Raw genomic sequence first — 26,829 nt, 5'->3', positions numbered from 1 at the left:
GGATTTTCATCTCAACAACAGTGTCCTCACCCAGGCCTGCCTTCTGGCCAGTATGGGCTTGTACACCAGGCACATTCCTGCATGCGAGGCCTCCGGCCAGCCCTCATCTGTCCACATTCAAGTCTTTTCTGACTAGTTTAAATATTGTGAAAGTGAACTGCCACCTATTTCAGAGGAGAGATGACTGCCAGAAATGAGGTCTTGGTGCGGAAGGTCTTTGGAGTGGGAGGGTTCTCAAGTGCAGGTGGCAGGTGTTCTGCACCTTGCTAGGCCAAGGAGTCCACAGCCAGAGAGGCGGGGAAATGGGAATCAGGGGCAGGGCTCCTTCCAGGCATCTTCCTCCGTAGCTCCCCAGCTGAGAACAGATGGAAACGTGAAGATTGGTAGCTGGGGCGGCCAGGGAACCCAAGTCCGCTGGCCCAAGCCAAAGCCTGGCACCCCCCCCCCCATCCTTGCTGGTGGAAAGCACGGTGAAATCAACCAGCGGCAGCTCTGAACGCAACGCAGAGTCCGCGAGGGAGCCTGGGCAAGTACAGAGCGGGCCCGCTCTGGCGGTTGGGCGGGCTCTGGGGGCGGGGCCGGGGGCGGGGTCCACCTGGGACCGCGGCACGCCCCTCACCGCTCGCGCCGCCAGGGGGCGCCCTCCCGAGAGCGCCCCTGGGCCGAGGCCTGCGCTTGGCCCCTGCGGGCCGCCGTCTCCGTGCCAGGCATTCGGCCGCCGTTCGGCTGCGCGGCGGCGGCGGCGGCTCCCGCGACTCTTAGCGGTGCCGCAGTCGGACCTTCGGGCGCCCGCTGGCCGGCGGCAGCGGCCATGGCACCCTGAGCAGGCAGGGAACAGGCAGCGGCAGGCGGGCAAGCGGGCTGGTGCCGCAGCCCAGGCCCGTGTCGCGCCTCTTTGTCTCCACGGGCAGCGGCTCAGCCCGGGCCCCGGGCGGAAGTGAGAGGCGCTCGGCGTGGGGGCCGCGGCGGCCGCACCATGAACGACATCCGCCACTCGCTGCTGCGCCGCGACGCGCTCAGCGCCGCCAAGGAGGTGTTGTACCACCTGGACATCTACTTCAGCAGCCAGCTGCAGAGCGCGCCGCTGCCCATCGTGGATAAGGGCTCCGTGGAGCTGCTGGAGGAGTTCGTGTTCCAAGTGCCCAAGGAGCGCAGCGCGCAGCCCAAGGTGCGGCCCGAGACGGTCGGGTGCCCGGGCGCCGCAGGCAGGCAGGCGGGCCTTTTCCCCAGCGATGCAGGGCTGTGTCAAGCCGCGGGCGCCCCACGTCCAGGAGCCCCGCGCTCGGGCTTGGCCTCGCTCCTGCAGCAGCCCGCAAACCCCTCTCCGGGTCCTGCAGTGTTGCTCAGCTGCCTGTCCAGTCTGCCGGGCGTGTGACAGCCGAGTCTTGGTGTTAAAGGGACAAACTGGCGACTGCCCGCTCCCTAGAAGTCTGTTGGGCTGTTACCGAGAGGCTCATCCTGAGCCCTCCAGGAGGATATATAATGATCTGTATAGCTTTCCTCTTACATCTTTTTCTTTTTTTTCTCTCTCTCTCTCCTTTTTTTTTTTTTTTTCCCTCTCTCTCTCCTTTTTATTTTATTTTATTTTATTTTATTTTTGCTGGAGTGCAGTGGTGCAATCACAGCTCACTACAACCTTGAATTCCTGGGCTCAAGTAATCCTCCCGCCTTATCCTTCTCAGTAGCTGGGACTACAGGCATGCACCACCATGCCCAGCTAATTTTTGAATGTTTTGTAGAGATGGGGCCTCCCTGTGTTACCCAGGCTGGTCTCAAACTCCTGGGCTCAAGATTCTCTCCTTGGCCTCCAAAGTGTTGGAATTACAGGTGTGAGCCACAACGCCTGACCTATATGACTTTTTTCTAAGAGTAACAGCAAAGATCTCTCTGAGACCTGAGCTTTACGAAGGGCGAAAAGTTCTATAGGGAAAAACCTTTTTTCCTGCTTTCCTTTTTTTTTTTTTTTTTTTTTTTTTTTTTGGAGACGAGTCTCTGTCACCCGGCTGGAGTGCAGTGGTACAATCTCGGCTCACTGCAGCCTCCACCTCCCGGGTTCAAGCGAGTCTCCTGCCTAAGCCTCCCGAGTAGCTGGGATTACAGGTGCACACCCACCATGCCCGGCCAATTTTTGTATTTTTAGTAGAGACGGGGTTTCACCACGTTGGCCAGGCTGGTGTCGAACTCTTGATGTGATTCGTCCGCCTCGGCCTCCCAAAGTGCTGGGATTACAGGCGTGAGCCACCGCACCCAGTCTGTTTCCTGTTTTTTTAATGTATGAGTTAATAAGTACGTTACAGCCACATTTCTTAACGCTTTTCCTGGATTTCTTTTGCAGAGACTGAATTCACTTCAGGAGCTTCAACTTCTTGAAATCATGTGCAATTATTTCCAGGAGCAAACCAAGGACTCTGTTCGGCAGATTATTTTTTCATCCCTTTTCAGCCCTCAAGGGAACAAAGCCGATGACAGCCGGATGAGCTTGTTGGGAAAACTGGTCTCCATGGCGGTGGCTGTGTGTCGAATCCCGGTGTTGGAGTGTGCCGCCTCCTGGCTTCAGGTACTGCTCAAGAGAGACCCTCGGCCTGGTGCAGTGGCTCACGCCTGTAATCCCAGCACTTTGGGAAGCTGAGGTGGGCGAATCACTTGAGGTCAGGGGTTCGAGACCAGCTTGACCAACATGGTGAAATAGTGTCTCTACTAAAAATGAAAACTTAGCCGGGCATGGTGGTGCATTCCTGTAACCCCAGCTACTCAGGAGGCTGAGGCCCGAGAATCGCATGAACTCAGGAGGCAGAGGTTGCAGTGAGCTGAGATGGTGCCATTGCACTCCAGCCTGGGTGACAGAGCAAGACTCTGTCTCAAAAAAAAAAAAAAGTCTCACCCTGAGAGTCTCTGAAGAGGAGTTGAGGAGTTTGCTGTTTGGAATTCTCATTTAATTGGATTTCTGGAATTTTTGTTTGTTTGTTTGTTTCTTTAAATTACTCTTTTAGGCCGTGCTTAGTGGTTCACACCTGTAATCCCAGCACTTTGGGAGGCCGAGGAGGGGCAGATCACTTGAGGTCAGGAGTTTGAGACCAGCCTGGCCACCATGGTGAAACCCTGTGTCTACTGAAAATACAGAAATTAGCCAGGCGTGGTGGCACACGTCTGTGGTCCCAGCTACTTGGGAGGCTGAAGCAGGAGAGTCATGTGAACATGGGAGACGGAGGTTGCCGTGAGCTGAGATCACGTCACTGCACTCCAGCCTGGGTGACAGAGTGAGACTCAGTCTCAAAAAAAAATTTTTTTTAATTAGGGCGTGTTTTTTTTTTTCTTTCTTTCTTGTTTCTTTTTTTTTTTCTTGTTTCTTTTTTTTTTGCGACAAGGTTTCAGTCTGTCCCCCAGGGTGGAGTGCAGTGGTGCAATCTTAGCTCACTACAACCTCTTCCTCCTGGGCTCAAGTGATCCTCCTACCTCAGCCTACCAAGTAGCTGGGGCCACAGGCACACATCACTATGCCTGGCTAATTTTTGTACTTTTTGTAGAGACAGGGTTTCACCGTGTTGCCCAGACTGGTCATGAACTCCTGAGGTCAAGTGATCCTCCTGCCTCAGCCTCCCAAAGTGCCGGGATTATAGGCATGAGCCACTGTGCCCGGCCTAAGAATAGGATTTTGAGAGAAATTCAGCAAGTACTGCTGTAAACAAACCTTTTCATCATGTGACGGTTCACAGACTTTCCTGAATCTCTTCAATGCAATAGCAGCTGTTAATTTTTACCTGTGGCATCTCACCTGGGATCCTTTAGGGTTACAAAAGTTGTCATTTCCTCACCTGAAGGCAGAAATGATGTTTCTTAAGTAAACTGTAAAACAAGAGCCGGCAGATGTTGTAGTGAAGGGCGAGATAGTGATAGTCTTAGGCTTTGCAGGTCCTGTAGTCTCTTTCACAGCTACTCTGTCCTTCTAGTGCAAGAACAGCTTTAGGCAGTAGGCAAACAAGCATGATCACGTCTCAGTGAAATATTGTTTACAGAAACGGGTGGTGGGACAAATTTGGTCTGTGGGGTGGTTTTTTTGTTTTGTCTGTTTTTTGAGAGAGTGTTGCTCTGTCGCCCAGACTGGAGTGCAGTGGTGTGATCTCGGCTCACCGCCAGCTCCGCCTCCCGGGTTCACGCTATTCTGCCTCAGCCTCCCAAGTAGCGGGGACTACAGGCGCCCACCATCAGTGGTGCCTGGCTAATTTTTTTTGTATTTTTAGTAGAGATGGAGTTTCACCGTGTTAGCCAGGATGGTCTCATGATCTGCCTGCCTCGTCCTCCCAAAATGCTGGGATTACAGGCGTGAGCCACCATACCCAGTCAGGTGTTGTTTGTTTTTGTTGTTTTTTTTTAAGACGATCTTGCTCTGTTGCTTATGCTGGAGTGCAGTGGGTGACCACAGGGCTCACTGTAGCCTCAACCTTCCCAGGCTCAAGCCATCCTCCTGCCTTGGCCTCCCAAGTAGCTGGGATTACAGGTGTGTGCCACCACACCCGCCTAATTTTTTCAATTTTTTTTTCTAGTTGGAGTCTCGCTCTGTCACCCAGGCTGGAGTGCAGTGGCGCAATCTCTGCTCACTGCAAGCTCCGTTCCCTAGGTTCATGCCATTCTCCTGCCCCAGCCTCCCGAGTAGCTGGGACTACAGGCGTCTGCCACCACGCCTGGCTAATTTTTTGTGTGTGTGTATTTTTAGTAGAGATGGGGTTTCACCGTGTTCACCAGGATGGTCTCGATCTCCTGACCTCGTGATCTGCCCACCTTGGCCTCCCAAAGTGCTGGGATTACAGGCGTGAGCCACCGCACCTGGCCCGTTTTTTCTGTTTTTTATAGAGATGGGTTCTTGCTGTTACCCAGGCTCGTCTGGAACTCCTGGGCTTAAGTGATCCTCCCACCTTGGTCTCCCAAAGTGTTGGGATGACAGGCACGAGCCACCATGCCCAGCCTGGTCAGTGGGCTTTAGACTGCCCACCCCTGCTTCAGTGTAAGCCTTTAACTTTTTTTTTTTTTTTTTTTGAGACAAAGTTTTGCTCTTGTTGCCCAAGCTGGAGTGCAGTGGCGCGATTTTGGCTCACCGCAACCTCTGCCTCCCAGGTTCAAGTGATTCTCCTGCCTCAGCCTCCCGAGTAGCTGGGATTACAGGAGTGCCCCACCACGCCCAGCTAACTTTCATATTCTTAGTAGAGGCGGGGTTTCACCATATTGGCCGGGCTGGTCTCGAACTGCTGACCTCAGGTGATCCACCTGCCTCGGCCTCTCAAAGTGCTGGGATTACAGACGTGAGCCACCGCACCCTGCCCCATCAGCATCTTTTTTTCATCTTGGAAGTGGTTCTGCCAGTTCTGATGGTGTTCACCGTGTGTGTGTAGTTGCTGGTCTACTCACGACATCTGTAGTTACATGGACTGTGTGGCTTCTTTCCAGCGGACGCCCGTGGTCTACTGTGTGAGGTTAGCCAAGGCCCTCGTGGATGACTACTGCTGTTTGGTGCCGGGATCCATTCAGACGCTGAAGCAGATATTCAGTGCCAGCCCGAGATTCTGCTGCCAGTTCATCACCTCCGTTACCGCGCTCTATGACCTGTCGTCAGGTAAACTTGAAACAGGTTATTTCTATGAAAGAAGCTTACATTAGGCCGGGCGCGGTGGCTCAAGCCTGTAATCCCAGCACTTTGGGAGGCCGAGACGGGTGGATCACGAGGTCAGGAGATCGAGACCATCCTGGCTAACACGGTGAAACCCCGTCTCTACTAAAAATACAAAAAACTAGCCGGGCGCGAGGTGGCGGGCGCCTGTAGTCCCAGCCACTCGGGAGGCTGAGGCAGGAGAATGGCATAAAACCCGGGAGGCGGAGCTTGCAGTGAGCTGAGATCCAGCCACTGCACTCCAGCCCGGGCAACAGAGCAAGACTCTGTCTCAAAAAAAAAAAAAAAAAGAAGGAAACTTACATCAATGACTAGTTTTATTTTCTGCTGAATACCCAGGTGAAGTGTCCAGTGAATGCTTTGGCCATTTTGTCTCTGAAATGTATATTTTTATTTTTATTATTTTTTGAGATGGAGCCAGTTGCCCAGGCTGGAGTGCAGTGGCGTGATCTCTGCTCACTGCACCCTCCCGCTCCCGGGTTCAAGCAGTTCTCCTGCCTCAGCCTCCTGAGTAGCTAGGACTACATCCACATGCGCCACCACTCACGGCTAATTTTTTTGTGTGTTTTTAGTAGAGATGGTGTTTTAACTGTGTTCCAGGCTGATCTCAAACCCCTGACCTCAAGTGATCCACCCACCTTGGCCTCCCAAACTGCTGAGATTACAGGCATGTGCCACCATGCCCAGCTGAGTTTTTAGTTTTTATTTTTTGAGACGGTTTCACTCTTGTCACCCTGGTTGGAGTGCAGAGGTGTGATCCCAGCTCACTGCAGTCTCTGCCCCCAAGGCTCAAGTGTTCTCCCCCCGCACTGAGCCTCCCGAGTAGTTGGGACTACAGGTGCATGCCACCATGCCTGGCTAATTTTTGTATTTTTTGTAGAGATGGGGTTTCACCATATTGTCCAGGCTGGTCTTGAACCCTGAGCTCAAGCAATTCTCCTCCATCAGCCTCCTTAGTAGTCGGGACCACAGGTTTGCACCACCATGCCTGGCTAATTTTTTATATTTTTTTGTAGAGATGGAGTTTCACTGTGTTGCCCAGGGTAGTTTCGAACTCCTGGACTCAAGCAATCCTCCCAACTCGGCCTCCTAAAGTGTTGGCGTTACAGGTGTGAGCCATTGCACCCGGCCTGAAATGTGTGTTTTTAATTTAGGCTAAAAGCTAAAGGTGTGGGCCACCTGAACGTGTGCAATTTGCTAAGAGGGAGCTATTCTTAGTGATCCCCATTTGCCTGAGGTGCAGTGGTCCAAGTGGCAGGCAGCCCAGAAAGCGAGGGTCTGCCGTCTGGTGAGATGTGACCCACTGCCCGGACATATGACTTGATTTTTTATTTTCCCCCTATTTTCTTTATTTTACTTTTTTGGATAGAGAATCTTGCTCTGTTGCGCAGGCTGCTGTAATACGGTGGTGCAGTCATAGCTCATTGTAGCCTCAAAACTCCTGGGCTCAAGTGATCCTCCCACCACAGCCTCCCAGGTCGCTGGGACTGTAGGCACACACCACCAGGCCTGGCTGACAAAACCTGCTTTTCTGCTGCTGTTTTCTGTTCCTCCTTCTCTGCCCTTGGCTGTTGCTGCTCACAAGGCTGACAAATAGTCTCTCTCTCTTCCTGGGTTGATAGCCAAACCAGCAGTTTGAAAGCCTTCAACGGCATCTGTCTTTTTTTTTTTTTTTTTTTTTTTTTTTTTTTTTTTTTTTTGAGACGGAGTCTCGCTCTGTCACCGGCTGGAGTGCAGTGGCTGGATCTCAGCCCATTGCAAGCTCCGCCTCCCGGGTTCACGCCATTCTTCTGCCTCAGCCTCCCTAGTAGCTGGGACTACAGGCGCCCGCCACCTCGCCCGGCTAGTTTTTTGTAGTTTTTAGTAGAGACGGGGTTTCACCATGTTAGCCAGGATAGTCTCGATCTCCTGACCTCGTGATCCACCCGTCTCGGCCTCCCAAAGTGCTGGGATTACAGGCTTGAGCCACCGCGCCTGGCCCGGCATCTGTCATTTTTATTCAGTCCAGTATTGGTCTCCCACCAGCCTGCTGACTTTTTTTTTTCTTTTTTGTTTTTTTTTTTTTTGAAACAGAGTTTCACTCTTGTTGCCCAGGCTGGAGTGCAATGGGGTGATCTCGGCTCACGCAACCTCCACCTCCCGGGTCTTGGTTCAAGCAGTTCTCTTGCCTCAGTCTCCTGAGTAGCTGGGATGACAGGCATGCGCCACCACGCCTAGCTAATTTTTGTATTTTTAGTAGAGATGGGGTTTCACCATGTTGGCCAGGCTGGTCTCGAACTCCTGACCTCGTGAACCACCCGCCTCAGCCTCCCAGAGTGCTGGGATTACAGGCGTGAGCCACAGCACCCAGCCTTCCTGACTATTTTTGAGACTTCTTTTTTTTTTTTTTTTTTTAAGATGGAGTTTCCCTCTGTCGCCCAGGCTAGAGTGCAGTGACATGATCTCAGCTCACTGCAACCTCCACCACCTGGGTTCAAGCAATTCTCCTGCCTCAGCCTCCTGAGTAGCTGGGACTATAGGCATACGCCACCACGCCCAGCTAATTTTTGTAATTTTAGTAGAGATGAAGTTTCACCATATTGGCCAGGCTGGTCTCGAACTCCTGACCTCGTGATCCACCTGCCTCAGCCTCCCAAAGTGCTGGGATTACAGGTGTGAGCCACCGACCCAGCCGAGCCTTCTTTTATCTGTCACCTTTTTTTTTTTTTTTTTTTTTGGGAGACAGAATCTCATTCTGTTGCTCAGGCTGGAGTGTAGTGGCATGATCTTGGCTCACTGCAACCTCTGCCTCCTGGGTTCTAGTGATTCTCCTGCCTCAGCCTCCCGAGTAGCTGGGATTATAGGTGTGTGCCACCACACCTGCCTACTTTTTGTGTTTTTAGTAGAGACGGTGTTTCACCATGTTGGCGAGGTGGTCTTGAACTCCTGACCTCAGGTGATTCACCCGGCTCGGCCTCCCAAAGTACTGAGATTACAGGTGTGAGCCACTGTGCCCGGCCACCTTTTTTCTTATTGTTAAACTTTTTTTTTTTTTGAGACGGAGTCCCGCTCTGTCGCCCAGGCTGGAGTGTAGTGGCCGGATCTCAGCTCACTGCAAGCTCCGCCTCCCGGGTTTACGCCATTCTCCTGCCTCAGCCTCCTGAGCAGCTGGGACCACAGGCGCCCGCCACCTCGCCCGGCTAGTTTTTTGTATATATTTTAGTAGAGACGGGGTTTCACCGTGTTAGCCAGGATGGTCTCGATCTCCTGACCTCGTGATCCGCCCGTCTCGGCCTCCCAAAGTGCTGGGATTACAGGCTTGAGCCACCGCGCCCGGCCTTCTTGTTGTTAAACTTTTTAGCTCTCTTGAGAAGGTTTGTGTGGAAATATTGTGAACATGTAAGCGCGTGCCATATTCATATGCTAATTTCTTTTTTGTTGTTTTTGTTTCTTGAGATGGAGTCTTGCTCTGTCGCCCAGGCTGGAGTGCAGTGGCGCCATCTCGACACACTGCAAGCTCCACCTCCCCGGTTCAAGCGATTCTCCTGCCTCAGCCTCTCACCTGGCTACTTTTTTGTATTTTTGGTGGAGACGGGGTTTCAGTGTTAGCCAGGCTGGTCTCAATCTCCCAACCTCATGATCCACCCGCCTCGACCTCGCAAAGTGCTGGGATTATAGGCGTGAGCCACCGCGCCCACCCGCAGATGCTAATTTCATACTCTCCTTTTCCTAGCAGTTTGCCTGTGGAATGGGAGGCAGGTTGTGGGGAGCAGGGCCACGCCGCTGCAGTGGGATTTCCCCTAGCCCTCTCCTCCAAAGGCTTCCTAAGAGCTGTTAACATCTGGGAACGGTATTCAGGCCTTTCATCTTCCAATAAGAAAGATTTCACTGAGCCCAGCTATGGTGTCATAGTTGCCTTTTTGTTTTTGTTTTTTTTTTGAGATGGAGTCTCACTCTGTCACCTAGGCTGGAGTGCAGTGGTGTGATCTCCCCTCACTGCAACCTCCACTTCCTGGGTTTAAGCGAGTCTCCTGCCTCAGCCTCCTGAGTAGCTTGGGCTGTAGGTGTGCACCACCATGCCTGGCTAATTTTTGTATTTTTAGTGGAGTCAGGGTTTCACCCTGTTGGCCAGGCTGGTCTCGAACTCCTGACCTCAAGTGATCTCCCTGCCTCAGCCTCCCAAAGTGCTGGGATTACAGGCATTAGCCACCGCACGCGACCTACCTTTTATGTCGTTGGTTATTCTAGGCCAATGAGTACAGAAATTGGCCTTGCCATTGGGAAGGGATGAGTTAGCATATGGAACAAGAAAGAATATTCAGGGAATGCCACTGACACAGCAGAGCAGTTCTGAAACACAGTGTTTTTCTCTTAAGCCAGCAAGTCCATTGAGATGTTGATGATTTCTCAAGTGACTGCCACACAGCGGTGGCCCTGGAAGTCACCATCCGAATGGTGATTGAAGCTGATCTTGGGCACTTCTGGTAACAGGAGAGCATTCTTGGGGAGGCTGTGTCTTCAAAGCACAAAAAGGAAGATACCCACATAATAATATCCCCCCTTTCGTGAATGGTGCTGAGAACGTGGGACTCTAGAGGCCGTAACTGGGATCCTAAAGACTAAGGACTCACGAAATGCACACGCCAACATGTATGCTGAGGGCACACCTGCACAAGTGTGTGTGCACACACATGCATTACCTACAGGCTGTTGGAGATGCCTCAGCTCAGATCTGAGGCGGCAGGGATACACTGGAGAGGTGGATATGACCCTGGCATTGCCCAGACAGAAACATCTCTGTGGAATCAAGAGGCTGCACACATGGCCGGTTGCAGTGGCTCACTCCTGTAATCCCAGCACTTTGGGAGGCGGAAGTGGGTGGATCACCTGTAGTCAGGAGTTCAAGACCAGCCTGGTCAACATGGTGAAATCCCATCTCTACTAAAAATACGAAAATTAGCCAGTGTGGTGGCAGGCACCTATAGTCCCAGCTACTCAGGATGCTGAGGCAGGAGAATTGCTTGAACCCGGGAGGCAGAGGTTGCAGTGAGCCAAGATCACTGCAGCCTGGGCGACAAGAGTGAGACTCTGTCTCAAAAAAAAAAAAAAGGTGGCACACAGGACAGCAGCTGCTCCCCGCTGTAGCCATTGTCTCACCACAGTAGGTGGGCAGGGCTGTCCATACTCCAACAGTTGGCAGGAATCATCTCAGATGGTGGGCACAGCCCTAGAGAGAGGGGCCTGAGGACCCACTCCTGTGAACACAGCCAGCCTAAGGGCATTGCACACCAAGCCCCGCATGTGCAGTACAGCCTCCCGATTTAAAGCCAGGCTGCTGAAGTCAGATCTGGGCCATACGCTTTTGTGTGTGTATGTATGTTTGTTTTCCTGAGACAGGATCTCACTCTGTTGCTCAGGCTGTTGTACAGTGGGACAACCACAGCTGACTGCAACCTTGACCTCCCAAGCTCAAGTGATCCTCCTACCTCAGCCTCCTGAATAGCTGGGAATATAGGTGTGCACCACCACTTCCTGCTATTTTTTTTTTTTGTTTTAAGACGGAGTCTAGCTCTATCGCCCAGGCTGGAGTGCAGTGGCATGACCTTGGCTCACTGCAAGCTCCACCTCCCGAGTTCACGCCATTCTCCTGCCTCAGCCTCCTGAGTAGCTGGGACTACAAGCACCTGCCACCATGCCCGGCTAATTTTTTTGTATTTTTATTTTTATTTTTATTTTTATTTTTTATATTTTATTTTATTTTTTTTTGAGACGGAGTCTCGCTCTGTCGCCCAAACTGGAGTGCAGTGGCCGGACCTCAGCTCACTGCAAGCTCCGCCTTTCGGGTTGACGCCATTCTCCTGCCTCAGCCTCCCGAGTAGCTGGGACTACAGGTGCCCGCCACCTCGCCCGGCTAGTTTTTTGTATTTTTTAGTAGAGACGGGGTTTCACCGTGTTAGCCAGGATGGTCTTGATCTCCTGACCTCATGATCCGCCCGTCTCGGCCTCCCAAAGTGCTGGGATTACAGGCTTGAGCCACCGCACCCAGCCTTTTGTATTTTTGGTAGAGATAGGGTTTCACCGTGTTAGCCATGATGGCCTTGACCTTCTGACCTCGTGATCCACCTGCCTCTTCCTCCCAAAGTGCTGGGATTATAGGCTTGAGCCACTACACCTGGCCACTCCTGGCTAATTTTTAAGAATTTTCATAGAGATTGGGTCTCGCTCTGTTTCCAGGGCTGCTTTCGAACTCTTGAACTCAAGTGATCCTCCCACTTTGGCCTCCCAAAGTGCTGGGATTGCAGGTGTGAACCTGGGCCACATACTTTCAATGAATCCTGTGGAAATCACTTGACATAACTGTGCCTCAGTTTCCTTGTCCTTTGTATGAGACTAACCGCTGGGGTAGAGGGAGGATTAAACGTGTTCGTCTGTGTAGAGCGTTGAGACCTGTACCGGGTTAGACGCGTTCGTCTGTGTAGAGCGTTGAGACCTGTGCCGGGTTAGACGCGTTCGTCTGTGTAGAGCGTTGAGACCTGTGCCGGGTTAGACGCGTTCGTCTGTGTAGAGCGTTGAGACCTGTGCCGGGTTAGACGCGTTCGTCTGTGTAGAGCGTTGAGACCTGTGCCGGGTTAGACGCGTTCGTCTGTGTAGAGCGTTGAGACCTGTGCCGGGTTAGACGCGTTCGTCTGTGTAGAGCGTTGAGACCTGTGCCGGGTTAGACGCGTTCGTCTGTGTAGAGCGTTGAGACCTGTGCCGGGTTAGACGCGTTCGTCTGTGTAGAGTGTTGAGACCTGTGCTGGGTTAGATGTGTTCGTCTGCGCCGGGTTAGACGCGTTCATCTGTGTAGAGCGTTGAGACCTGTGCTGGGCTCATAGGAAGCCCAGACTAAGTGTCTCCATCTGTTCTTCTCTGTCTAGGCCACAGAGCCTGCCAGGTCTCAGGGATCATATCTCCTAGGGTTGCTTAGATGAGGGTTCCAGGTTTGGGGTTGGGGCGGCCCTTGGCAGCTGCCGGATGACTGACGGGATTCTGAGCTGGTCCCTGAAGGCCACCATTGCTGTCCCTGCCCCATACAGGAGACACTGAGCACAGGGAGGACACATACTCAGGAGGTAAGGGGTGACGTGTGGCAGTGTGGGATAGAAAAAGCATGGAATTTTATCTAAACATGCAGGAGGACATTTCTCCAAAGCATGATGGAGTTCCAGGGAATTGTAGACTTAGGTATTTCTGCAGCCTCTCCCTTGCTCCAGGGTCCTGGGCACTGGGATGTGACAGTGACTGAGATGAGAGTCCCAGTCCCCCTGGAGTGGACGTTCTAGGAAAGGAGACAGAAGATAGGTAAGCCAGGAGGCGTGATCCGAACCATCAGGCGGGCAGTGCCGTGGGCCCTGGGGTCATGCTCCCTCTCTCCCTGTCCTCGAGGCCAAGAGCACTCCTGACCTAATGGTCTTTATTTGCAGATGACCTCATCCCACCTATGGACTTGCTTGAAATGATTGTCACCTGGATTTTTGAGGACACAAGGTTGATTCTCATCACTTTTTTAAATACTCCGATTGCGGCCAATCTGCCAATAGGATTCTTAGAGCTCACCCCGCTCGTTGGATTGATCCGCTGGTGCGTGAAGGCCCCCCTGGCTTACAAAAGGAGAAAGAAGCCCCCCTTATCCAATGGCCATGTCAGCAACAAGGTCACGAAGGACCCGGGCGTGGGGATGGACAGAGACTCCCACCTCTTGTACTCGAAACTCCACCTCAGCGTCCTACAGGTCCTCATGACGCTGCAGCTGCACCTGACCGAGAAGAATCTGTACGGGCGCCTGGGGCTGGTCCTCTTCGACCACATGGTCCCGCTGGTGGAGGAGATCAACAGGTTGGCGGATGAACTGAACCCCCTCAACGCCTCCCAGGAGATCGAGCTCTCGCTGGACCGGCTGGCGCAGGCTCTGCAGGTGGCCATGGCCTCAGGAGCTCTACTGTGCACGAGAGGTGGGTGCCTCCCTGGCCCAGGCCTCCTGGTGCGGGGACGCCACCGCCCTGCAGAAGGAAAGGGACTCCTGGACAGACACTGTTTTTGCTTCATTTAGGACTTCTTTTCCTCCTAGTGAACACAGGGGAGGAAGGTACCCCAGCCACGCCCCCTGCACTCCACCCTTCCTGCTCACCCCGTCAAGGTCCTAATATCCCATAGATGGGAGGTCTTAGTGTCGCCCAGGACTGGAGACTCCTCGAGAGCCTAGATAGCTTTCCTTTCGAGGAACCTGTTTTCTTTTTATCTTTTTTTTTTTTTTTTTTTTTGAGACGGAGTCTCTCTCTGTTGCCCAGGCTGGAGTGCGGTGGTACGATCTTGGCTCACTGCAAGCTCCACCTCCCGGGTTTACGCCATTCTCCTGCCTCAGCCTCCCGAGTAGCTGGAACTACAGGCGCCTACCACCACCCCCGGCTAATTTTTTGTATTTTTTTTTTTTTTTTTTTTTTTTTTTGAGGCGGAGTCGCTCTGTCGCCCGGACTGGAGTGCAGTGGCCGGATCTCAGCTCACTGCAAGCTCCGCCTCCCGGGTTTACGCCATTCTCCTGCCTCAGCCTCCCAGTAGCTGGGACTACAGCGCCCGCCACCTCGCCCGGCTAGTTTTGTATTTAGTAGAGGGTTCCCGTGTTAGCCAGGATGGTCTCGATCTCCTGACCTCGTGATCCGCCTGTCTCGGCCTCCCAAAGTGCTGTGATTACAGGCTTGAGCCACCGCACCCGGCCTATTTTATCTTATTTTTATTTATTTATTTATTGTGATGGAGTCCCCCACTATTGTCCAGGCTGGAGTGCAGTGGTGCCATCTCCGCTCATTGCAACCTCCATCTTCTGGGTTTAAGCAATTATCCTGCCTCAGCCTCCTGAATAGCTGGGACTACAGGCATGCGCCATCACAGCTGGCTAATTTTTGTATTTTTAGTACAGACAGTTGTACTATGTTGGCCAGGATGGTCTTGAACTCTTGGCCTTGTGATCCACCCACCTTGGCCTCCCAAAGTGCTGACATTACAGGCACGAGCCACTGTGCCAGCCTCATGACCTGTTCTGAGGTTCCTTCATTCTCCTGCATTTCAGTCCTTGGACTCTCCCTGGAGAATCATATGGTGCTGGGTTTGCCTTTGGCAACTGCCTCACTCAAAAGGTTGCCTGTGGTGCCAGGGGACCTGGCTCAATCCCAGCACTTTGGAGGCCGAGATGGGCGGATCACGAGGTCAGGAGATCGAGACCATCCTGGCGAACACGGTGTGAAACCCCGTCTCTACTAAAAAATAAAAAAAAAAAAACTAGCCGGGCGAGGTGGCGGGCGCCTGTAGTCCCAGCTACTTGGGAGGCTGAGGCAGGAGAATGGCGTAAACCCGGGAGGCAGAGCTTGCAGTGAGCTGAGATCCGGCCACTGCACTCCAGCCTGGGCGACAGAGCGAGACTCCGTCTCAAAAAAAAAAAAAATTTTTGGGCTGGGTACGGTGGGTCACACCTGTAATCCCAACACTTTGGGAGGCCGAGGCGGGTGGATCACGAGGTCAGGAGATCAAAACCATCCTGGCTAACACGGTGAAACCCCGTCTCTACTAAAAATACAAAAAAAAAATTAGCTGGGCGTGGTGGCAAGTGCCTATAGTCCCAGCTACTGGGGAGTCTGAGGCAGGAGAATGGCATGAACCCGGGAGGCAGAGCTTGCAGTGAGCCGAGATCGTGCCACTGCACTCCAGCCTGGGCTACAGAGCGAGACTCCGTCTCAAAAAAAAAAAATGTGTAGAGTCAAGGTCTCACCATCTTTCTTGTCCAGGCTGGTTTCAAACTCTGGGGCTCAAGTGATCCTCCCGCCTCAGCCTTCCAAAGTGCTAGGATTACAGGCGTGAGCCTGTGCACCTGTCCTTGTCCTTTTTTATTGAGGCATAGTTTTTTTTTTTTGAGATGGAGTCTCAGTTCTTTGCCCAGGCTGGAGTGCAGTGGCACGATCTCGGCTCGCTGCAACCTCTGCCTCCCGGGTTCTAGTGATTCTACTGCCAGCCTCCCAAGTAGCTGGGATTAGAGGTATGTGCCAGCATGTCTGGCTAATTTTTGTATTTTTAGTAGAGACGGGGTTTTACCATGTTGGCCAGGATGGTCTCAGACTCCTGACCTCAAGTGATCCTCCCACCTCAGCCTCCCAAAGTGCTGGGATTACAGGTGTGAGCTACTGCGCCTGGCCTAGAGGCAAAATTTATACACAATATGATGATGTGGGTTAAGGGCAGGATCTGATGAGTTTTGACTAATGGTTACACTCATGTGACCACTTCCCCGTTGGTAACACACAACATTCCTACTCCTTGTGGGTTTTTTGGTCTTTGTTTGTTTTGAAGACGGAGGTCTTACTCTGTCACCCAGGCTAGAGGGCAGTGGCACGATCATAGCTCACTGCAGCCTCGACCTCCTGGGCTCAAGTGATCCTCCCACCTCAGCCTCTTGAGTAGCTAAGACTACAGGTGCGTATCACCACACCTGGCTCATTTTTAAATTTTTTGTAAAAATGAAGTCTCGCTATGTTGCTCAGGCTGGTCTCAAACTCCTGGGCTCAAGCGATCCTCCTGCCTTGGCCTCCCAAAGTGCTGACATTACAGGCACGAGCCACTGTGCCAGCCTCATGACCTGTTCTGAGGTTCCTTCATTCTCCTGCATTTCAGTCCTTGGACTCTCCCTGGAGAATCATATGGTGCTTGGGTTTGCCTTTTGGCAACTGCCTCACTCAAAAGGTTGCCTGTGGTGCCAGGGGACCTGGCTCAATCCCAGCACTTTGGGAGGCCGAGATGGGCGGATCACGAGGTCAGGAGATCGAGACCATCCTGGCGAACACGGTGAAACCCCGTCTCTACTAAAAAATACAAAAAAAAAAACTAGCCGGGCGAGGTGGCGGGCGCCTGTAGTCCCAGCTACTTGGGAGGCTGAGGCAGGAGAATGGCGAAACCCGGAGGCAGAGCTTGCAGTGAGCTGAGATCCGCCACTGCACTCCAGCCTGGGCGACAGAGCGAGACTCCGTCTCAAAAAAAAAAAAATTTTTGGGCTGGGTACGGTGGGTCACACCTGTAATCCCAACACTTTGGGAGGCCGAGGCGGGTGGATCACGAGGTCAGGAGATCAAAACCACCTGGCTAACACGGTGAAACCCCGTCTCTACTAAAATACAAAAAAAAAATAGCTGGGCGTGGTGGCAAGTGCCTATAGTCCCAGCTACTGGGGATCAGGCAGGAGAATGGCATGAACCCGGAGGCAGAGCTTGCAGTGAGCCGAGATCGTGCACTGCACTCCAGCCTGGGCTACAGAGCGAGACTCCGTCTCAAAAAAAAAAAATGTGTAGAGTCAAGGTCTCACCATCTTTCTTGTCCAGGCTGGTTTCAAACTCTGGGGCTCAAGTGATCCTCCCGCCTCAGCCTTCCAAAGTGCTAGGATTACAGGCGTGAGCCTGTGCACCTGTCCTTGTCCTTTTTTATTGAGGCATAGTTTTTTTTTTTTGAGATGGAGTCTCAGTTCTTTGCCCAGGCTGGAGTGCAGTGGCACGATCTCGGCTCGCTGCAACCTCTGCCTCCCGGGTTCTAGTGATTCTACTGCCTCAGCCTCCCAAGTAGCTGGGATTAGAGGTATGTGCCAGCATGTCTGGCTAATTTTTGTATTTTTAGTAGAGACGGGGTTTTACCATGTTGGCCAGGATGGTCTCAGACTCCTGACCTCAAGTGATCCTCCCACCTCAGCCTCCCAAAGTGCTGGGATTACAGGTGTGAGCTACTGCGCCTGGCCTAGAGGCAAAATTTATACACAATATGATGATGTGGGTTAAGGGCAGGATCTGATGAGTTTTGACTAATGGTACACTCATGTGACCACTTCCCGTTGTAACACACAACATTCCTACTCCTTGTGGGTTTTTTGGTCTTTGTTTGTTTTGAAGACGGAGGTCTTACTCTGTCACCCAGGCTAGAGGGCAGTGGCACGATCATAGCTCACTGCAGCCTCGACCTCCTGGGCTCAAGTGATCCTCCCACCTCAGCCTCTTGAGTAGCTAAGACTACAGGTGCGTATCACCACACCTGGCTCATTTTTAAATTTTTTGTAAAAATGAAGTCTCGCTATGTTGCTCAGGCTGGTCTCAAACTCCTGGGCTCAAGCGATCCTCCTGCCTTGGCCTCCCAAAGTGCTGACATTACAGGCACGAGCCACTGTGCCAGCCTCATGGCCTGTTCTGAGGTTCCTTCATTCTCCTGCATTTCAGTACTTGGACTCTCCCTGGAGAATCATATGGTGCTTGGGTTTGCCTTTTGGCAACTGCCTCACTCAAAAGGTTGCCTGTGGTGCCAGGGGATGGCCATGGGTTTCCCGTCCTACTGCTGCTCTTAGATGGCCTTGGGTGCCTGATTGCTCAGGGAGAGCCCAGCCTCTGGGCTTTTTCCAGCCATCTGACAAATTGCCAGCAGGGCTGCCTCCTTTCCTAATTGCCGTCTTTTGTTTGGGGATGGATTTTTTAAAAGCAAAAATTGAAGACAAGGAGAACTCAGATTCTATTTTTTTTTTTTTTTTTTTTTCTGAGATGGAGTCTCACTCTGTCACCCAGGCTATAGTGCGGTGCCACAATCTCGCCTCACTGCAACCTCCCCCTCCTGAGTTCCCGCAGTTCTCCTGCCTCAGCCTCCCAGGTTGCTGGGATTACAGGCATGCACCACCACACCCGGCTGATTCTGTAGTTTTAGTAGAGATGGGGTTCCTCCGTGTTGGTCAGGCTGATCTCAAACTCTTGACCTCAGGTGATCCGCCCACCTTGGCCTCCCAAAGTGCTGGGATTACAGGCATGAGCCATTGTGACCAGCCAGGGGATGGATTTTTTAAAAGCAAAAATAGAATACAAGTAAAACTCAGAGTCTTCTTTTTTTTTCTTGTTTTTTTTTTTTTTTTTTTTTTTGAGACGGGGTCTCACTCTGTTGCCCAGTCTGGAGTGCAGTGGTGTGATCTTGGCTCACTGCAGCCTCCCTCTCCCAGGTTCAAGCAATTCTCCTGCCTCAGCCTCCCGAGTAGCTGGGATTACAGTTGCCCATCACCACTCCTGGCTAATTTTTATTTTTTAGTAGAGATGGGATTTCACCATGTTGGTCAGGCTGTTCTCAAACTCCTGACCTCGGGTGATCCACCCGCCTCGGCCTCCCAAAGTGCTGGGATTACAGGCATGAGCCACCGTGCCCGGCTAGAACTGTTTCTAAATGACGCTAGGGAAATGTAGTATGAGGCACTCTTGCTGTCTTGCTAGCATCCTTACAAAGAATACCAGTGTGTATTTACCCATGTTATCTCCAGTATGTTCGTTAATCTTATATGTCCTTAATTGCAGATGACCTGAGAACCTTGTGCTCCAGGCTACCGCATAATAAGTAAGTATCCTCAAGATTCCCAGCTGGGCCAGCTTGCTTGGGCAGGGTGGAGGGAGGCAAGACAGGGCGAACCCCTTTGTCCTGGGTTCTTTGAGGAGAGTCCGGTAAGGACATGATGAGAAGTGGGGCACGTGAACAGAACTCAAGTAGAAAGTAAACCTGAAAAATGGTCATCATGCTGGAAGTCCATGAAAGGCCAGTCCCTAGTGAGCATGCACCTGTTGAGTTGTTGAGTGGTGGATGTGGCGCAGGGGCCCCTCTGTTGGTGACACTGTGAACTGCACAACCATTTGGGAAGTCTGGCAGAGCCACAGCCCTAGAACACTCTGCCAGCGCTTGGCCATCAGGCGGCACAGACCTGGGTTCTGAGCGTGGCCCTGTCTGGGATTGGCTGTGATGCTTGGGAAGTCTCTTGACCTGTCTCTGTGCCTCAGCTTACCCCCTTGTAAAATGGGGGTGATACTGTTCCCTGACTCACAGGGTGGTAGTGAGGATGAGACGCAGTGGTGTTTGTGAATTTCTCATCCTTCTCCTTGCCACGTGGAGACCTCCGCAAATGCAGTCGTCAGGTGAAAAGTGGGAACTGTGATCAGATTCTGAAGAGAATCCAGGCCTTGCCACTTCCAAAAGTCCGTATGTCCTTGGGCAGCTGCCCTGGCTTCTGCCTGAAGTCCTCATCTGTAACATCAAGAAAACCATGGGACCTGCCTCATGTTCCTCTTGCTTCTCCCAGCTTCTCACTGTAAGATTTTTGTGAGGAGTGGCCGGGCGCGGTGGCTCAAGCCTGTAATCCCAGCACTTTGGGAGGCCGAGACGGGCGGATCACGAGGTCAGGAGATCGAGACCCTCCTGGCTAATACAGTGAAACCCCGTCTCTACTAAAAATACAAAAACTAGCCGGGCGAGGTGGCGGGCGCCTGTAGTCCCAGCTACTCGGGAGGCTGAGGCAGGAGAATGGCGTAAACCCGGGAGGCGGAGCTTGCAGTGAGCTGAGATCCGGCCACTGCACTCCAGCCTGGGCGACAGAGCGAGACTCCGCCTCAAAAAAAAAAAAAAAAAAAGGCCGGGCGCGGTGGCTCAAGCCTGTAATCCCAGCACTTTGGGAGGCCGAGACGGGCGGATCACGAGGTCAGGAGATCGAGACCATCCTGGCTAATACGGTGAAACCCTGTCTCTACTTAAAAAAATACAAAAAAACTAGCCGGGCGACGAGGCGGGCGCCTGTAGTCCCAGCTACTCGGGAGGCTGAGGCAGGAGAATGGCGTAAACCCGGGAGGCGGAGCTTGCAGTGAGCTGAGATCCGGCCACTGTACTCCAGCCTGGGTGGCAGAGCAAGACTCCGTCTCAAAAAAAAAAAAAAAAAAAAAGATTTTTGTGAGGAGTAAATGAGTAAAAACAGGCCAGGGCCTGGGCGTGGTAGCTCATGCCTGTAATCCCAGCACTTTGGGAAGCTGAGGAGGGTGGATCACCTGAGGTCAGGAGTTCGAGACCAGCCTGGCCAATGTGGTGAAACCCCATCTCTACTTAAAATACAAAAATTAGCCGGGCGTGGTCGTGCGCATCTGTAATCCCCGCTACTCAGGAGGCTGAGGTGGGAGAATCGCTTGAACCCGGGAGGTGGAGGTTGCAGTGAGCTAAGAGCGTGACACTGCACTCCAGCTTGGGCAATAACTCTGTCTAAAAAATAAAAATAAAAACGCCGGATGTGGTGGCTCATACCTGTGATCCCAGCACTTTGGGAGAATGAGGCAGGTGGATCACTTGTGGTCAGGAGTTTGAGACCAGCCTGGCCAACATGGTGAAACCCCATCTCTACTAAAAATACAAAATTAGCCAGGCATGGTGGTATACACCTGTAATCCCAGCTATTTGGGAGGCTGAGGCTGGAGAATCACTTGAACCTAGGAGGCGGAGATTGCAGTGAGCTGAGATTGTGCTACTGCACTCCAACCTGGGTGACAGAGCCAGACTCAAAAAAAAAAAAAACAAAAAGGTTGGGCACGGTGGCCCACAACTGTAATCACAGCACTTTGGGAGGCCAAGGTGGGCATATCACCTGAGGTCAGGAGTTTGAGACCAGCTTGGCCAACATGGTGAAACCCCATCTCTACTAAAAACACAAAAGTTAGCCAGGTGGCAGGCGCCTGTAATTCCAGCTACTTGGGAGGCTGAGGCAGGACAATTGCTTGAACCCAGGAAGCAGAGGTTGCAGTAAGTCGAGACTGCACCATTGCACTCCAGCGTGGGCAATAAGAGCAAACCTCCATCTCAAAAAAAAGTAAAAATTGGCCAAATATGGTGGCATGCATCTGTAATACCAGCTATTTGAGTGGCGGAGACAAGGATTGTTTGAGCCCAGGAGTTTGAGATTGCACTGAGCTGTGATCACCACCGTACTACCTGGGCAACAGAGCAAGACCCTGTCTCTTAAAAGAAAAAAAAAAAAAGTGAAAACACAGAATGCACTTAAACTAGTACATGGCCTGTAGTGAATATCTAGTAAGTGTCAGCTGCTTTTTTTCTTTTTGAGACAGAGTCTTGCTTTGTTGCAGAGGCTGGAGTGCAGTGGCATGATCTTGGCTCACTGCAAGCCTCTGCATCCTGGGCTCAAGCCATCCTCCCACCTCAGGCTTCCAAGTAGCTGAGACTACAGGTGTGTACCACCACAGCAGACTGATTTTTGTATGCACAAAAAATGTTTCATATAGATGCAGTTACTAACTAGCAAAGAACTGGAAACAGCCTGTCCTACAGCGTGGTGATACTTAAGTAAATGAGTTGTGATACATCAGGAGGATGGAACATTATGCATCTGCTAAAAATAGTAACTGACAGCTGGGCGCGGTGGCTCAAGCCTGTAATCCCAGCACTTTGGGAGGCCGAGACGGGTGGATCACGAGGTCAGGAGATCGAGACCATCCTGGCTAACACAGTGAAACCCCATCTCTACTAAAAAATAAAATCTAGCCGGGCGAGGTGGTGGGCGCCTGTAGTCCCAGCTACTCGGGAGGCTGAGGCAGGAGAATGGTGTAAACCCGGGAGGCAGAGCTTGCAGTGAGCTGAGATCTGGCCACTGCACTCCTGCCCGGGCGACAGAGCGAGACTCCGTCTCAAAAAAAAAAAAAAATAGTAACTGACTGCTGGGGAGGCAGTGTGGATAGTGGAAAGCAGAACTCCTGTGCACATGGACAGGGTTAATAGAGATGACAAAGTGAGCTTGGTGGGGTTAGTAATGTTCTTCCTTTGGAGCCCTCACACTGGTCTTTAGCAAGGAGAAGCAGGCTTCCAGGGGCAGGTGTTGACGAGCAGTGTGGACAGAGGGGCAGCAAGTGGCTCGGCAGCCCTGGGGATGCACGTCGCCTTGGCCTGGCCGGCTGGCTCTGTCAGGTCCAGTGGCAGAGCGCTGGGTAGCGCTCGCAGGCTGCGACAGACATGTTTAACTTGAGTCCGAAGTTCAGCCGGATGCTGGTCCACAGCTTGCAGAGGAATCGCATCTTTGTGTGAGGGTTGGGGACTGCCATCCGTGCCACACTCACTCTGCCAAGTTCTGCAAGGGAGGAGCTGGGGCAGCTGTCTGGGTGGGTACAAAGCCTGAGGGGGCAGAAGGGAACAGTCTCTGGGATGAGACTGTCCTGCCTGAGGTGTCATAACAGCAGCACAGAGAGATCACAGGGCCACCTCTCCCAGGGGCCCACACTCTTTCTCTCCTCTTTTTCCTTTTTTTTTTTTTTTTTTTAGACAGAGTCTCATTGTGTCGCCCAGGCTAGAGTGCAGTGGTGTGATCTTGGCTCACTGCAACCTCTGTGTCCTGGATTCAAGTGATTCTCCTGCCTCAACCTCCTGAGTAGCTGGGACTACAGGTGCCCAACACCATGCCTCATTTTTGTATTTTTAGTAGAGACGGGGTTTCGCCATGTTGGCCAGGCTGGTCTGGAACTCCTGACCTCAAGTGATCTGCCTGTCTCAGCCTCCCAAAGTGCTGGGATTACAGGCGTGAGCCACTGTGCCTGGCCTCTTTTTCCTGTTTTTGGTCTGGGTTCTAGAAGTCCCCACAGCATCGGAGGACATTGCTGGTATCAGCTGGCACCTTTCCCCTCCTGCAGGAATCCCTTTGTGATAGTTCCCTTCTTTGTCCACCGCTTTTATTTACATTTTAGTGTTTTCTTCAGGGAATTTAAAAGACAGCAGGATACAAATCCTTTGTATTGTCCGAGTCTTTTAACTCGGGGTCTACATTAGAGCCCCCTGGAACTTCTCAGCAGTCCCCTGCTGGTCCTGTTCCGGAGCCTCTGACTCCATTCCTTCCGAGGAGCTGGTGGCTGCCTCTGCTGACACAGATCTGGGGAGCCCTGACCTTCCAGGGGCAGGCCGGGCATGGCTGTTGGGGAAGGACAAGAGGTTGCCTGGAATACCTCTTAGATTTCTTTTCTTTTTCTTTTTTTTCCTGAGACAGAGCCTCGCTCTGTCACCCAGGCTGGAGTGCAGTGGTGTGATCTCGGCTCACTGCAACTTCCACCTCCCGGATTCAAGTGATTCTCCTGCCTCAGCCACCCGGATAGCTGGGATTACAGACACCCGCCACCACACCCAGCTAATTTTTGTATTTTTAGTAGAGACGGGTTTTCGCCATGTTGGCCAGGCTGGTCTCGAACTCCTGACCTTAGGTATCTGCCTGCCTCGGCATCCCAAAGTGCTGGGATTACAGGTGTGAGCCACCATGCCTGGCCTACCTCTTAGATTTCCGACAGTCTCTGTGTTCATCGTCTTTCCAAATAGACTGGAAACTTCTTGAAGTGCTTTTTATCTCTGGCAGGTTGTATATGTGTTCAAATCATCACATGACCACAATTTGGCCTCTGCAGTACCTCCTCCTTGGGTTCGTTAATCTCTTGCTAAATTACTTACCCAGAGTTATTTAGTAGTAGTAACAGAAAGAGAAGGGGCTCAGAAGAGCTTTGGGCACTAAATGCACCAGCCCTCCACATACCTTCTGTTTACTGCCTGAGCCCCTCCTGGGGGCCCTGGGTCCAAGCCTTTGTACTGGGGAGCTTGGGGGTTCAGTCTGTGACAGACCAGCCCCTTGACAGAGCACGGGGGAGTAGGAAGAGAGCAGGCAGGGCTGTCGGAAGGGTGAAGTGGCTGGGAAAACGGGCTACTGTGGGACCCAGTTAGGACAATGTGCAGGGACAGAGAGCCTTGGCTGAGTGACGGGATGTGAGTAGAACCTGGCAGGCAGGCCTTGGTGTTAGGAGAGACCAGCGCAGGTGCTGCAGACACAGGACCCAGCTGGAGCGAGATCCTGGGGCAGGTCAGGAGAGGGGTGAGCAGAGTCGGGGAAGCAAGGGGAAGGCAGGGTAGGGAGGAGGCCTAGGACCTGAAGCTGGGAGGGCCCCAGAGGGCCTTTTTTTTTTTTTTCTTTGAGACAGGGTCTCGCTGTCTCCCAGGCTGGAGTGCAGTGGCACAATCATGGTTCATGACTCACTGCAGTCTTGAACTCCTGAACTCAAGCAATTCTCCTGCCTCAGCCTCCTGAGTGGCTGGGACTAAAGGTGTGCGTCACCACGCCCAGCTAATTTTTAGTTTATTTTCTGTAGAGATGGGGTCTCACTGTATTCTGTCTGGTCTTGAACTCCTGGCCTCAAGCAGTCGGCCTCCAAAAGTGCTGGGCTTATAGGCGTGAGCCACCAGACCTGGCCAAGAGAGGTTCTGATTAGGGAGAACTCATGGGGAGTTGGTCCCCTCCGGCTGACACAGGACGGGGCAGGCCTCGCCTTGGTTGGGGAAGCTGGGGGTGATGAGCCAAGCCGGGGGTTCTAGGGGGTGGGGGATAATCCTGGGGAGGGAGAGGTTAGAAGGCAAGGGCCCTGAGAAACTCGGGAGTCTGGAAAGCTAGGTTGAATTTGCGGGGAGGAGGATTCCAGGAAGTGGGGGCCCTGGTGTGCTGTACCACCAGGATGGGAGGTCCAGGCCTCTGGGGCTCAGGGGTCTTGGTGGGAGCGCGGTGGCGGATGGGGAGAGCGTGCGTGCAGCTATTCTCAGAGCCCCGGTGCTGGGTGCTGGGCGGGGTGGGGGGGTCTGAAGCTGAAGCTGCGCGGGGCGGGGTGGGAGTGGGGGGTCCCGAAGGTCCTGGATCCAAGCCTGGGCCGTCCCCGAGGGGGCCGCACCGGACTCATTCTGAATTACAGGACTCTGAATTTCGGAGTCATTTGCAAGACCAGCTTCCTGGGGCTTCTGCTTGGAATTCAGGTAGGGCGCGGTCATTCACGGCTCTGAGGAGACTGTGGCCGCCTGTCCTGTGTGTCCCAGCGCAGCAGAGAGGCTGACATGGAGGCCGCCTGTGTGGGCTGTGCGCCCGGGAGTGCTGTGGCCAGAGCTCCGTGGGCCGTAGGCCCCGTGCAGAGCCCGCTCCCACGCATCCTCGCCTGTGGGGTCCTGGCTTTGCCGCTGCTGCTCCGCGTCCACCGCCTGAACCTCTGGGTGGTCCGTGCCTGTGTCGGTGCCTCTCCCCGGCGGGGTGCGGGGTTCGAGGTCAGCCAGCCGTGCGCACCTGCGGAGTCCCCGGAGTCCGCCTGCCCTGACGCTTGTCCTTGTGTTCGCAGCCTCCTCCAGCTGGTGATCTCGGGTCCCGTGCAGCAGTCGCCTCACGCCGCGCTCCCCCCAGGGTTCTACCCCCACATCCACACGCCCCCGCTGGGCTACGGGGCCGTCCCGGCCCACCCCGCCGCCCACCCCGCCCTGCCCACGCACCCCGGGCACACCTTCATCTCGGGCGTGACGTTTCCCTTCAGGCCCATCCGCTAGGTCGGCCCGCGTGTGCCTTCTGTGCCCTCGCTGGACGAAGCCTTCCGAGAAGGAAGGGGTGGCCGGTGCCCCAGAAGAGAACCTCGAGGAAGTGGCCGGGTGGCTCCTCCCCGCCGGCAGAACCGTCTCGGTGTCACGGAGTCCAGGTGCTTCCCACCTGGTCGCATTCTTCGACATTCAGATTGGATGGTGAAGGGAAGAGTCCAGCCTCTGCTGAGAGCCTGCTGCGGGCGTTTTTAAAACATGCCGGACCTGGGAGCCTCTGTTCTCTACGCATTTCAGACACAGCCTGTGTGGCGAGGAGTGTGACGGGAGGAACCACAGGTGCAGGCCCATATGTCTGGCCTCTTTCCTTGTGAAGACGATGTGTCCCCGCCAGAAAAAGTGGGCTCTTTCTGCAGCCCCGTGAGCTGAGCCCAGGCTGCGTAGTGACCACAAGCTTGTGTGCAGCACCGCTCAGGGAAGCTGTCAGGAATTCCCCTCACCTCGGAAAGGAACTTCTCGGTTTTATTGGGGGTGTCAAAATTTTCCTTTCATATGTTCAAATAAATTTTTCTAAACAGTCATGGAATGTATTTTAAACAGCTTCATAAATGTTGCTTCCAACTGCAGGCATTTTCTTCCCAGTCTTTTTTTTTTTTTTTTTTTTGAGACGGAGTCTGACTCTGTCGCCCAGGCTGGAGTGCAGTGGCGGGATTTTGGCTCACTGCAACCTCTGCCTCCTGGGTTCAATCGATTCTGGCGCCTCAGCCTCCCGAGTAGCTGGGACTACAAGTGCGCACCACAACACCCTGCTAATTTTTTGTATTTGTTTTACAGAGATGGGGTCTTGCTAGGTTGCCCAGGCTGACTTTGAACACTTGACCTCAAGCTATCTGCCCACCTTGGCCTCCCAAAGTGCTGGGGTTACAGGCCTAACCCACTGCACCTGGCCTCCTTCCCAATCTCTTATGATCGTGGTAGTTTTT

At 53.0% G+C, this 26,829-nt stretch overlaps 1 protein-coding gene across 1 annotated transcript; it reads left to right on the top strand.

The window, feature by feature from the left end:
- The first annotated feature begins 709 nt into the window (after positions 1 to 709).
- CUNH7orf26 (chromosome unknown C7orf26 homolog) lies at positions 710 to 26,427 on the top strand. The gene is made up of 6 exons (XM_033192021.1): positions 710 to 1,168; positions 2,336 to 2,557; positions 5,440 to 5,605; positions 13,102 to 13,629; positions 19,021 to 19,060; positions 25,660 to 26,427. The coding sequence occupies exons 1-6, from the start codon at positions 977 to 979 to the stop codon at positions 25,859 to 25,861; spliced, it is 1,350 nt and encodes a 449-aa protein (XP_033047912.1). The 5' UTR covers positions 710 to 976; the 3' UTR covers positions 25,862 to 26,427.
- The last annotated feature ends 402 nt before the right edge of the window (positions 26,428 to 26,829 follow it).

Source organism: Trachypithecus francoisi, unplaced genomic scaffold, assembly GCF_009764315.1.
Source record: "Trachypithecus francoisi isolate TF-2019V2 unplaced genomic scaffold, Tfra_2.0 Lachesis_group4, whole genome shotgun sequence".
In the NCBI taxonomy this organism is placed as follows: domain Eukaryota; kingdom Metazoa; phylum Chordata; class Mammalia; order Primates; family Cercopithecidae; genus Trachypithecus; species Trachypithecus francoisi.
This window is presented reverse-complemented; position numbering and strand designations above follow the sequence as displayed.

Bases quoted from the DNA above. Each gene is read 5' to 3' on its own strand.
- CUNH7orf26 (XM_033192021.1), top strand. From the start codon at position 977: ATGAACGACATCCGCCACTCGCTGCTGCGCCGCGACGCGCTCAGCGCC. The intron at 1,169-2,335 runs GTGCGGCCCGAG...TTTCTTTTGCAG, and splicing joins AGCGCAGCGCGCAGCCCAAG to AGACTGAATTCACTTCAGGA. The intron at 5,606-13,101 runs GTAAACTTGAAA...CTTTATTTGCAG, and splicing joins GCTCTATGACCTGTCGTCAG to ATGACCTCATCCCACCTATG.